At 41.2% G+C, this 12790-nt stretch overlaps 1 protein-coding gene across 3 annotated transcripts in view; it reads left to right on the forward strand.

Annotated features, from left to right (window-relative positions):
- LOC145436202 (uncharacterized) overlaps positions 1 to 12767 on the forward strand; it is a 236855-nt gene extending 224088 nt beyond the window's left edge. For all 3 annotated transcript variants that reach the window (XM_080313556.1, XM_080313559.1, XM_080313568.1), the window contains exons 2-7: positions 9653 to 9702; positions 9762 to 9829; positions 9889 to 10054; positions 10119 to 10165; positions 11418 to 11587; positions 12370 to 12767. In XM_080313556.1, the coding sequence (XP_080169682.1) occupies positions 9669 to 9702; positions 9762 to 9829; positions 9889 to 10054; positions 10119 to 10165; positions 11418 to 11587; positions 12370 to 12649 (765 nt within the window). In that variant the 5' untranslated portion in view covers positions 9653 to 9668 and the 3' untranslated portion in view covers positions 12650 to 12767. The remainder of the gene's footprint in view (positions 1 to 9652; positions 9703 to 9761; positions 9830 to 9888; positions 10055 to 10118; positions 10166 to 11417; positions 11588 to 12369) is intronic.
- The last annotated feature ends 23 nt before the right edge of the window (positions 12768 to 12790 follow it).

Genomic DNA, 12790 nt, shown 5'->3' on the forward strand with positions numbered 1-12790 from the left:
GTCACCACAAGGACATTCTTTCTCGGCCAAGCTCTTCTCGCTGCTGATCGTTCTGGCACACTTCTCGGAGTCGCATGTTGCGTGGTCTATAACTTCTTACGTCTTGGTGCGGCGATGCACAGTAATGGCCGACGCCGAAGTCTCCATTTCTATAAATCTACGTATTTTCGTGGGGGAAGGGTACCCAATAATCAATATATGCGGCAATATTAAATCGCACCCCAGCGCGAAAAAAATTTGAAAAAGTGGCATTAATTTCCCCCCAAAAAACTCTATAATTTATGTTAATTCACGAAATAACTTTGGGCCCCTTCGAGCTCGCCCGCCCCCCCCCCCAATTGGGGGATTTGTGGTGCGGCAGCTACGGTCCTGTTCCCCACTCCCCAACACTTTTTTCATCACAGAGCAGCTATTTGCTGGTTTGACTACACAAGACACACAACCACACCAGTACGCGAGACCATCGCCTATAACTGCAGCATAATACGTATTGTGAACCGATACCAGTAAAGGTCAAAATTTCGCAATAGTGGTATTTCACGTCAAACTAGTCGTGGTGGATGCGTTTGTGACGCCATCATTGGCCGTTCAGAGTTAAAAATGAGGTTTTGTGATCAACACGCAATATCATTTTCGATACATACATTTCAGAGCAGTTAACTGGTAACGGTAATTGCGCATGTGTCTCCGTAAATATGTAGACTGTCCTGTATATAATTTTGAGCAAATGCGTCTATTCCCCACAAGAAACCATTGAATTCCCCACCAGTGGGGAATTCCCCACCGTTTGGGAACCACTGCTCTATTATCATTAGGGCGATTTTTTACTTGAAAAACCTAATATTATGCACTAAACAATGGAAATTTTGCTTTTTTTTACTTTAAAAACTGCAATTTTGACAACATGTTGCCAGCATATATGTAAATTAGGCTTTTTTTCGCAAATTATGTTAGAATTGCACTACTTTTCGTAATTTCTGATTGGAACTCTGTGTCTTTACGAAGTAGCCTGGCCCCGAAAAACACTATTTGAATAAATAAAATCAAAATTTTACTTTAAAAAACTTTATTTTAACGATGTCTCAGACGGCACTGGCCGTCCCCGGTTAGTGAGCAGCTGTCTTATCGTAAAGTTTAGTAGCTCGCACAAATGAATGTCTGCCGCTAGGAAGGCCTCAACCAACTTGCTCTTGAAGTCAGCCTTTGAACTTTTGCGTTGGTAGTATTCGATACTCTAAGCAGACGTTCATTTTTTACTGACGATTGGTGCCTTTCTACTCTAAAACGCCTGTCACAGCTCAAGAATTGACTGCACGAGAATCAAAACAGTTTGGAATTTGGGTGCCTGCAAAACTCCTGCATAGAAATGGAAACTTATTTGTTTTGTGAGTATGACAATTTTGGCATTTCAAAAAGCAAAACCGAAGCAAGAACCGCACAATACCCACAATTGCCGTGAAATCAGTTTGAATGTTGCGGTAAGTTGAGCATAACACCTTATCCACTTATTAGTTTCATTTGACCGTTCATAATTCACATAGAGCAGAGAATGAGCCTTCTATAATGGCGGGCCTGTAAAATAGCCTACAATCTGTAAAATTTGAACAGCTTCTTTGAGGTACAGAACTTCAATATACAATTGAATAGCATATTCATATTAAAATGAACCCGAATATTTTCGGCTGACACTCGTCAGGGGTAATCGTCAGCAACTAGTAGAGAATTCGAAAGAACAGCGTATATCAACAATCGTAAATCATGCTGGTGACGTCATATTTTGTGTTACGATTGTTGATATACGCTGTTCTTTCGAATTCTCTACTAGTTGCTGACGATTACCCCTGACGAGTGTCAGCCGAAAATATTCGGGTTCATTTTAATATGAATATGCTATTCAATCTGTAAAATGTAAAATGATAAGTTCACTAAAAGTACAGACGTCAACGATACCAAACAAGTGCAAATTGCAGAAAATTTTTAACTTTGCAGACAATTCTGACAAGTTTTTGACATAACGCCACAATTTTGACAAAATTTAGAATTTTTTGCTCTGTCAAAAAGAGCAATGCTAATGATCGCATTGTTTGCGGTCAATTCATTTGTGAGATAACAATGAAGGAGCAGTAAAACGCAATAACATTAAGCTCATTTACATGCCCGCATTGGTAGGTTCCATACTATTACCGAGAATGCTAGTACCGAGATAGACATTACCGAAAATGCTATTACCGAGAACGGACATTACCAAGAATGGACCTTACCGAGAACGGACATTACCGAGAATGGACATAACCGGGAATGTCCAATGCCAAGAATCTAGCTGAATGTAACGGACGTTGTCGAGAAATTTATACCTGAGAATCGATACCGAATGTGACAACGACGTGCTGCACACACACGACCTGTTCATATGCGTAACATGCCTGTATTTCATGTATCTGTCCAGTGTCCATTCTCGGTAATGTCCCTTCTCGGTAAGGTCCTTTCGCGGTGTTGTCCTTCTCGGCATTAGCATTCTCGGTAATAGCATACTCGGTATTGACCGGACACTGTATTGGTAAGCTTCGAAGCTGACTCGTCAATCTGACTCTCGCGATTTTGAAAAAGAGAATATGGCAACCTGCTTCAAGCTATCTTGAGGTAAATAAGTTCCACCTAGTCCAGGGGTCGGGGACCTTTTTCGACCGAAGAGCCATATTGATCAAATATTTCCAATTTTCACCCCGAAAGAGCCATACATTCCCATCAACTGTTACGTCACAATTGAAAATTCGTGACGTAGGCCTATTGGAAACACTGATATATGGGATTCGTAGTGTGCGTCCTATTTCTCTGCCCACATTCGCAGGTGGAGCCAAACATGGTCACTACAGCAGTACGTATCCACTGCATGGTACGATACGTCAATGACGTGGGCTTGGGGAAGGCAAGTAAGTCAGTGTCTCGCATGTCGTCAGGGATGAGGGCGGGAAAATTGTGAAACCTTAAATGATTGTTATCCGCGCGATAGTGAATAGATCGAATTCCTTAGAGGTGTTAGTCGCCGGCGGCAACAACAACAACAACAACAACAACAACAACAACAACAACAATAACAACAACAACAACAATAACTTAAATTTGAGAATTTTGAAACGGGGAGGGGGTACGAACCCCTAATCCTGGTTACTCCACTGTCTTGACCTCTCGAAGACATCTTTCTTCTGCCAAGGGAATAATTATTCGGGTCCTCATAGCAATTTATTAACAATTTGCTGGAATATTGATAAACTAATTACAAAATTAAAAGAGTGTCAAAGAGCAATATGTGATACCCAAAAGAGCCATGTATGGCTCGCGAGCCATAGGTTCCCGACCACTGAGTCCTAGTCCCTTGGAGACGGGTAGAGCTGAGCAGCACCGGTACTTGAAAACGAATCAGGACTCTACCACTTCCACCAACATTTTTATAAAATATATCCCGAACCCGGCACCTCTCTTATTATTATTATTATTTTTGTATTTAAAAACGATTTTAGTGACGCATATAACAACTACGGTCTTTTGCGTCACGACATAACAGTTGCTGATCGAATCGATATTGCGATAAGCAAATACAGTCAACTAAGCATTTAGTACTGTCTCTTTGTCTTCGCAATGAATTCCCACAGCAAAGGTGATATATAATCAGTAGCTATTATATTTTCCATTGTGAAGGGTACTCTCAAGTCCAGTACGGCAGCTCTAAAGTGGCATCTTTCGTTGGCGTGCTTCACACACTCGATAATAACGTGCTCTGCAGTTTCTTCAACATGGTATGTGGTACAATCAGGGGTATCGGAGCATCCAATTTTGCTAAGATGGGAGTTGAGACGACAGTGTCCGGTCCGTAATCTGAAAATGGTGGTTTCGGCACGGCGTGGCGTGGTTAAAGTAGGTGGTAGTTTTGTGTATATGTCAGGGCAGAATTGCTTGAAATGTGCTCCAGACGCGGTTTCGATGAAACGTCGGTTCCAGTCTTGCCTACAGTGACTTAAAATCAATCAGTTGGCCTCGCTAGAAGTAAGATCTACACTTTGGTTCAGCGAAGTCATGGGCCGCAGCCTCTTTCGCAAGTCGGTCAGCGACGTCACGTATCTGAACTGGATGAAACGGAGAGTCTTATTATTACAGTACACATGACGTAATCATATTTCTTCATGATCACGAATTATGAAGAGACTGGGGCCAACATTATAAATTGCACAATTTAGTGTCAGGGAAATACGCAAGGCGTGCTCGGACATTCTAGAATTGCGTAAACGTACCTACGATGATTGTAACTGGCGTAGCATATTATCTGAGCCCAATCAAAGACTGCTTTGTCGCTTGAGCTGCGGCAAACTTTTGCCCCTATGCACTCAATCGTATTTTCAGCACTTCGGCAAGCCGTCTCATGACGTCACTGCAAGGTGATATACTCCGAGACGACTTCGCCATGTGAACGAGCTTAATGAATTTCTGGTTGCTCTTTCTTGTATTACCAAAATATTAGATGCCCGCTAATTTTAGTGATGGCTATTTTACTAATTGTGTATCATTACGGTGTACACGATAACGATCAATATCACGCATCCTGTAACGTTTAGTCGTATCAAATGTGGTGCCGTGAGGGGAAAATGAGATATAACCTAAATAAACTTTGAAACCGCGGGTGAATTTCACATAAAATAACAAAGATGATATAATAGCTATATAGTGGAGTTTGCCTGTTTATATAATAATAGTGTATTAATGGTGTCGATGTGAGCCGCATGAGAAATACATTCTTACCACATGTCATGAACCGCTTCCAATAGAATTCGAGAGAATGAGCAACGCCAGACGTAATTCGAATTACACCATCACGGAAACAGTGAGCAGGATTTCAACATTCCGGAACATGAAGCAAATCCCTTCCATGATCAAATACTTTCAGCTTTATCATGTGCAGTTTTCCGAAATGTTATTCTAAACGTATGTTGTTAGACTAATTAACGTCTCGAGAAACTTTAGGCATTCAATTCACACACAATTTATCGTCATCAGTCGAGAGCCGCTTCATACTAACACAGTGCTGTAATCCCGCACAGACTTGTCAACTAGAATGTTTTAGTTATCTATAAGCATGGTTGCAATTCCTTCCTTGTTTCTAAGATTTGTCCTTATTTTGAAATGCCAGGTTTTAGAAAACTCAACCGTCCTCGTTTTAAAGAAATGTCCTTGTTTTCCACTTGCGTCCTTACTTTGTCTTATTTTCAACAACTACGGATCTTCGATCTTTTCCTCTGGTATCCCTTTTGCATAATATTCTGAATAAAATTATGCTTTTGCGTGGTGATTTTATGACATCATAAATGAAAGAAACACCCGTGGTGTCGGCCTGCATACCACAGGATTTGACTTCGAAGTGGTGAGATAGCTAGGGCGGCAGTGAGTGCCTGAGTGGTATAGCAATTTCGACTGTATCAATCTGTCACAGCGGGCGTCATTTTAACAGTAGACAGCAGTACCAGCAGTAAACAGAAGTACCAGTGCAGTCGACACATAGGCTAAAAAGTTGTGAAGCTGTAAATCATTGATAAATCTATCTAAATTATATTGCACATATAGCTTTAGCAACAAATAAGGCTAAATCCGATTAGTTAAAATGACCAAGCGTAAAAACGTTATTCGTTACGATTATGAGAGAGAATTCAAAGGTATCAGACACAGTTGAATGGCTAGTCTTTCGCAGATTGCAATATCCGCAATCGTGGCATTAACATGGAAGCCATAGGAAAGACCGCTATTTCCACTTACACAGAGTATGTCCTTATTTTTGGGTCCATGTCGAAGGCAACCCTGTCTATAAGACTAAAAAGATTGAAATGCCCAGTATTCTAATTCTAATCGAAGTTGTGAATCTTTCCCCGCTTTAATTCTAATTCTAATCTAATATATGAAATGTGTCTTTGTTCTAATTCTAATTCTAATCTAATATATGAAATGTGTCTTTGTTCTAATTTTAATTCTAGTCCGATTTCTGGTTTTCCTGAAATGCCGAAGGAGCCGTATGGTGCGAACCGAGCAAAGCTTACTGCATAAGCATTTGCTATTCTCATGCTTATCAGAATGGGCTCTAATTTGATATAAACTGGACTTCATTCAATGTCCAAGTTTTCACGAGTTCGGTTATGTTATTCAAATTCGGAAAAAAAGTTGCGTATTTATTATTATAATTCCAGTCTAATTTGAATGAAAAAATGTGAAGCTATAACTTTAATTCTAATATAACTCGGAAAAGCTGAAATTACTCCAGTCAATCAAGGCTGGTCACGTGTTCGGTGTCGCAGTGTTGTGACAGCGATACAAGTTTATTTCCAATCGTGCGGTATTACATGTACGGGTAATATAATACCGCCAGAGGCGTGGAACAAGTAGTTGGATTGTAAGTTACTAGTTCTAAATGCTTGGCTTCAACATGTTTTGATAGTGATGTTGATGATGGCACGATTGGCCGAAGTATGCCCGGAATCGCGTGCTTGATTGCTGGTTTCAGCGCGCTTATCAGAAACTTTGTAATGTTCTGCGTACTTGGCTTCAAAATAACTCACTACTGTTGATCAATATTTTTCGTTTCCACTCACGGACTCGACCCAGCAATTTCGTGACCCGTGAATCTGCGAAACGTTGTTGAATTCGGAGCATCACGGTCGGATTTGATCAAAATTCTGTTTATGCTGAATGCAGAGGCGGCAATGCAATCACCATCGCTACTCGGGTAGAGGTAGAAGTAGAAGTAAGGACTGTACACGATTTCGCATATAGAAGTACCGATATCAAAACATTTAAACTCTAGCGGTTAATCGGGAGTTTCTTATTATGAAATTACATAATGCGACCTACGCAAACTACCCACGGACACTACAAATAGGCGCAGTCTTCTAAAATATTAGTTACCGTGATATATGGTGTTGTTAAGCGAACCTCGAGTGGTCGTACGATATGCGAGCCGAAGAAGTTTCAAGCGGCTTGATTGATTTTTCATGAGGTAATTATACCTATAGTGTTTGTTGGTACGTTGGGCTGTGCTTTGTAATCCAGTTCGTTTTTGAGTGCTCTGTTCGACAGTTACATTTCTTGGAGGACGCTCCGAATTAAATGTTTTCGAAGACTAGTGCGAGATGAAACGGCATCGTATTCAAACTCTCACGATGTGAGGTGCTGGAGTAATTTATTGCCGAGACTTTGATTTATCCGTTTGCTAGGCGCTGATATTTTTTTTTTGGAATTTTGTTGGTAAAATTCCATATATGGTATATTTCACGTGGATTTCATGACAATTACACTCGTAAAAGCGATGCAAACACATAGGACAAAACTACTTTCAACTTTTCGTAATTCAAAGCATAAAATACAAGTCGTTTGGCCAATGAACGGTTCAGGTAGAAGTACGGGAGTAGTCTCATACGTGTAATAGGAAAAACCTTACTTAAGTAGTCCGAATAATTCTTTTCAATAACAACGAAGTACTCAAACTATACATAGGCCATATTATAGTATCGACATATCTATTCCGTGCGACTAACATGTTAGCCTTTATCAGTACATTTGATCTGTTCGAAGAATCATAAGATTCTGCGCCGTCTATAATTCACACGAGCAGAAAATGGGCGTATTGCGTAACGAAGAATATAGAACATGATTACATAAACACGAGCGAGCAATTTACGCGATATGCGACTGTGATAGCATATAGAGAATTCGGAGTGTTATTGGTGGTAATAACCGAACGTAGTCTGCGTCATAACTTGGTGTTGGTTACAAACAATTTGCAGCACCGCATTGTTTCTTTCTGTGTCACTCGAACGCAATTTATTATGTAATGTACAGGTTACAGCAATCACAATTATTAGGTATATATAAATTATATTGAATGTGGTAAAATTATGTTTTAAAGGTAATCTGAGTCAGTCTGCTATAACACTTGCACCGCAGTGACGGAGGATAAATCAAAAATATAGGACTTGATATTACGGCAGTTCTAAACTATGCGTCTGAAATTCATAATTCGGTTTAGAATTTGGAGTTTTATTTCTCTAATCAGAGGAAAAGCATTCAGCCTTTCACATTGCGCAATTTTGAATAATATTTATATATATGTGATGGTTGAGAAGCACCAGTATAGCTTACGCTGATGCCAATTCCTCGGAATACGGACCTTTAGATATCATTGTATTTCTGAAAATACTTGCAGATTTACCGATGAAACATGATTCGACTCTCAGCCGTCTCTCTCAAGAGCGGCCTCTAGAAAATAATTTCGTTTCACGAGATCGCAAAGTGAATCTCGTCTAAATTTAAAGCTTTGTTCGATAGTAATCTAACCGTCGCAATTGTACGGATAGATAGCGCAAGTCGGCGGAACAAAGCGACGCAGGTACCTGTCGCCGCTAGTCGACGAAATCTTGGGGAGAATTCTCGCAATAACATATTTTCAGAGTCTCGCCTTGAGGGCGTATCAAAATTGTCATGAAATACCTTCTGTGACTTGTATCGTGTGTCACTCAGCAGGCGACGTCGCGGCGTTAAGACAGGGCACTGCGAGCAGAGTGCGTGACGGGAGCGCGAGAGTATCGATCACCCTAATTTAGCGGTTCCGTCACGGCTTTTGGCGTTTTCGCGAGCTTACGCGTCAGATCGCGTAGACGAGACGTGTCTAATAGAACGGACCTCGCAATGGATATGATAGAATTTATGTAGAGGTCCAATTTAAACGAATATCATCTCGGTTGCCCTTTCCGCAATATTGCGGATTGTTGAACCGTAGTTTGTGAAGTCACTACGCGATTCACTTGTCAATCGATTACTATTAAACGATTCTATCGAAATTATGTTTTCATCTTGAAGCTGGTACGAGAATGGGACACGTAAATAGTTATAGTTGTCTATTTAGACCAATTTGTAATTGTAATTGTAATGTAATTATAATTTACTTTAAAATGCCTCTGGGCTCTCATTGTAATTCTAATCTAATTGCGGTTTTCCCGAAAATGCTAGTGTGATAGAGCACAGTGCGATACAGTGTGATACGAGCCAAGCTCGGTGTACAGACATTTGTCCTTCTCGCGCTTTCGAGAATGAACTCGAATTTGATATGCACTGAATTTGATTTTTGTCGTATTTCTTTCTAATACGAAATAAAATTCAATTTCCAAGTTTTTTCGCATTAAATTATTCTATTTGTAATCGAATTTGTATAAACATCCTTCACCCGTCACTAAAATTCTAATCTAGTTGGGTGAAGCCTGAAATTTTCTAGCGTTCCAACTCTGACCAGGGTTGGATAGCTCACAGGTAACAGACCCAGCGTTGTGCGTGAAGGCGTGCGAATGCCGATTACTGCTCCAGTTTGTTCAGGAGTTTAAAGTAAGAAAGACAAAAAGTTGTCACGGTTGTAATTTGCGCACCTGTGGCTCTGAAGGCCGAAAATCGATAAACCACACAATGTTTGTCAAAGGGACACGCCTCATTATTGGTTGTCACATGAAAACATTAGGAATTGTATACGCGAATCTTACTACAAAATGATCGTACATCCTCATCAACCATGCCATCAAATGCGTATTTTCTAAATCCACCTACATGCTCTTATCAAATGCCAACTGTTTTCAGCTCCGTAGTTTAAGATGAAGATTTTAGTCGCCGTCTGTTTTCTCGCAGGTGAGATTGCGTTCGAATATATGTCGATCTGAAATTGTAACCGTTTTATGTTCTCTCAGTCGCGAACCGGGCTTTTGGCTCTGGTGACGGATCGGATGAGGATGGTCCTGGCATCCGGCACGGAGCGGTAAGTTCATTGACGTCATCAGTGCATGCCTATAGGCTCCAACTTCTGTTACATCACAGATCACGCCACAAGGACAACCCCAACCCCAACCTGTCATACAATATCCTCAACCAATGCCATACCCAGGTTACCCACCCCTACCGAATCCCAACCCCCGCCCTCCGTCCAGAAGCGTCATAGATACGTACATTCAGTACATGGTCTATAAGGAGCTGTTGAAACTGAGTGAGTTTTTTTATATCAGACGTGGCGCCAACTTTCCCGCCACAACACTCTTGCTCTTTTGCAGTTCGTCCGACCACGACCACTGCAGCCACCGCTGCGCCTCCGACAGTCGTGAGTATTTGTAGTTAAAATAACAAACTAGCAGGCTATTTGTACCATTTGAAGCTGGGGTTGGGAAAAGTCCGGTTGAATATTTCAGTGATACGGGAAGTAAGCTTTCAATCGAGTCATGATATTAAGAATGTGCCTTTATATCGGTAATTTAATGCAGAGTTGCAAGCCATAAGAGTTATTTTTTTAATTTCTCGACAATGACTGTATCCTATTACTTCGTATTAATGCAGCTGCTTAATCATAGCCAGAGGTGGTGGAAGTTGTCGTCGTTGGTGTTCAATGTTCATGTAGAAATAGCGTCATAAACTTCTACTGAAATACAATTGGAAGTAGCGTATTCAAAGTATTCAAAAAGTAAGTATTATAGCCGTAGTGCTGATTAAAAAAATGAATACCGCCAAGTGTTTTAAAGCATAATAGTCTTAAAGCATAACGAGTTGAGGAAGTTCCGAAACACTTGAATACTTGTGCTTGAGGTGGTGAAATAAGGCGTTGCTAACACTGAAGCAAGTGTAGAATGTAACTGCCTGGATAAATCGTATCATATTATCAGTAAGTAAGTAGACGAAGAGGAATTCTAGGCTTGATTTGTCCATAAACACTCTAGCAAATAGTGCACATAACCTACTCGAGTGCTTCGAAAGAGTAAAAGTACTCTTTTGCCAGCCAGTGGTATAGCTTCCATTAAGATGTTACCTGTTTATGCTCAGCGTGATGCCACCGAGTCAGGCTTCAAGGCTTCTACGATGAGAAGAAATGACTGATACTAAATATTTGACATTGATAATATAACTGCTAGCGACAAAAAAAAATACGTTTTAGTTACTCTCTCCATACTAAAATCGATTCACAGTTCAAAAGTATCAGATTCAAATATTAGAGATCTCATATCCGATTTTGAGGCCAGTTTTAAAATAATCAAAAATCAGGTCCGAATACCGCGCAAATCAGCAAATTTGTCTTTTCGACCGAAATCTAAATTCATCGTCATTAACTGTACCCTACGAACTGATACGACGCATGTGACTGCACGGCTGGGAATCCAGACACAGCAAATGACTTGTGGCGCGCCAAATCTGATAAAACATGTATCAATCGTAAGCTACCGTTGCACTGATTTCGAAAGCAAAATTCCAATATGGTCAGGCCACTACCGAAAAATTGTTCCAAAAAATTGCGTACTGATTGTGACGCCATTCGTGTGTTCGAGTCATTGTGTCCAGGATTGTTATACAATTCGTTGTCACAGGACCCGTGCACCCAGTGGAAAAAGGTTGGCACCTGCAGTTATTATGTCTTCTACGGGAAGTGGACTTGGAACCAAGCCAAAGACGCGTGCGCCGCGCGGTGCAGCTCCGAACTAGCCCATGAAGCATCGGCAATCAAAGCGACGGACGCTACTACGAAAACTACTTTCGCGTGAGTACGCCACTCTGTCTCTCTCTCAGTTCACCAAGCGACAGCGTGTACGATCGTGACAGAGGAGGCGACCAGATTAATATCATTATTATTAATAAAGTTTTTAAAGTGGCGCGTATCGCCTGTTTAGGGCTTGTGCGCCACGACCGTACATATCCTAAAGTCCAGTGTCTTTGCGTTGGCAATGAGGACGACTTTCACTTCCACGTGCACTCCCACTCTTCATTCTCTCTCGGTCTTGTGAATCCACTTCAGGTCTCTGGTGCCGACTTTCGAGCGAGGTTCACTCTTCTTCTGGGCTTTTTTAAGAGGCTGCGTTAACAGCGAGGTCGTTGATGAGGAGCCTAGATAAACCTCCGACACATAGAAACATGGCAGAGCCGAGACTCGAACCAGCAACCATTGGTGTCGCGACTGCGCCAGAGGCGACCATATAATTCTAGTTGTGTATTTATACTAGATAGAACGAAATGTAGGTAATCATATTCTAATCTATTTTTTGAAATATCTTTGTTCTCTCATTTTGATTATAATCATATTCCCGTTTAAAAAAAAATGATACAGGATTACTTTATAGTGCGAGACAATCCAAGCTTATTGAACAGGCATTTCCCATTCCAATTTTTCGAAAAGGAACTCTGAATTGATATGAACTGACCTGAATTTTAGTCGCAGTTGGTGCTAGTGCTGAATTTAGTTCAACTTCGTGATTCCAATACAAGTTGGAGAAGCTTATTATATTCTAGCTGTCTCCCTCAGAACATTGCAATTCTTGTTTGCAGAAATATCGTAGGAATGTTCCCAGGCGTGCCAGCTGGAGCCAACGTTTGGATCGGCGCTTCTGACGCGGACAGCGCCCATACCGTCGCGACTGCCAAGTGGGTGGATGGCACTGATTTCACGAAACAACCGACTGATGCGACTGATTACGACACTAGCCCTGCAATCGCAGGGTGCGCATATTATGCTCCGGGATCCGCAGTAACTACCGGCATTAGGTTCAACGTCTGCACCACCACTTCTGTGAACACCCCTTCCTATTACCTTTGCGAATTCTGCTAGAAGTCAACTGACTCGAACTAAACTTTCGACTATGACCCGTTTTCCTTACCAACCGCAGAGCCGCAATTAACCTTTGGTGAATCTTGTTGTTGTCTTGGAATAAAACGGATACGCGGCGTGTGATCGTTCGCTCTTTGGAAA

Source organism: Botryllus schlosseri, chromosome 1, assembly GCF_051294905.1.
Source record: "Botryllus schlosseri isolate E-star chromosome 1, Bs_hap1, whole genome shotgun sequence".
Lineage (NCBI taxonomy): Eukaryota > Metazoa > Chordata > Ascidiacea > Stolidobranchia > Styelidae > Botryllus > Botryllus schlosseri.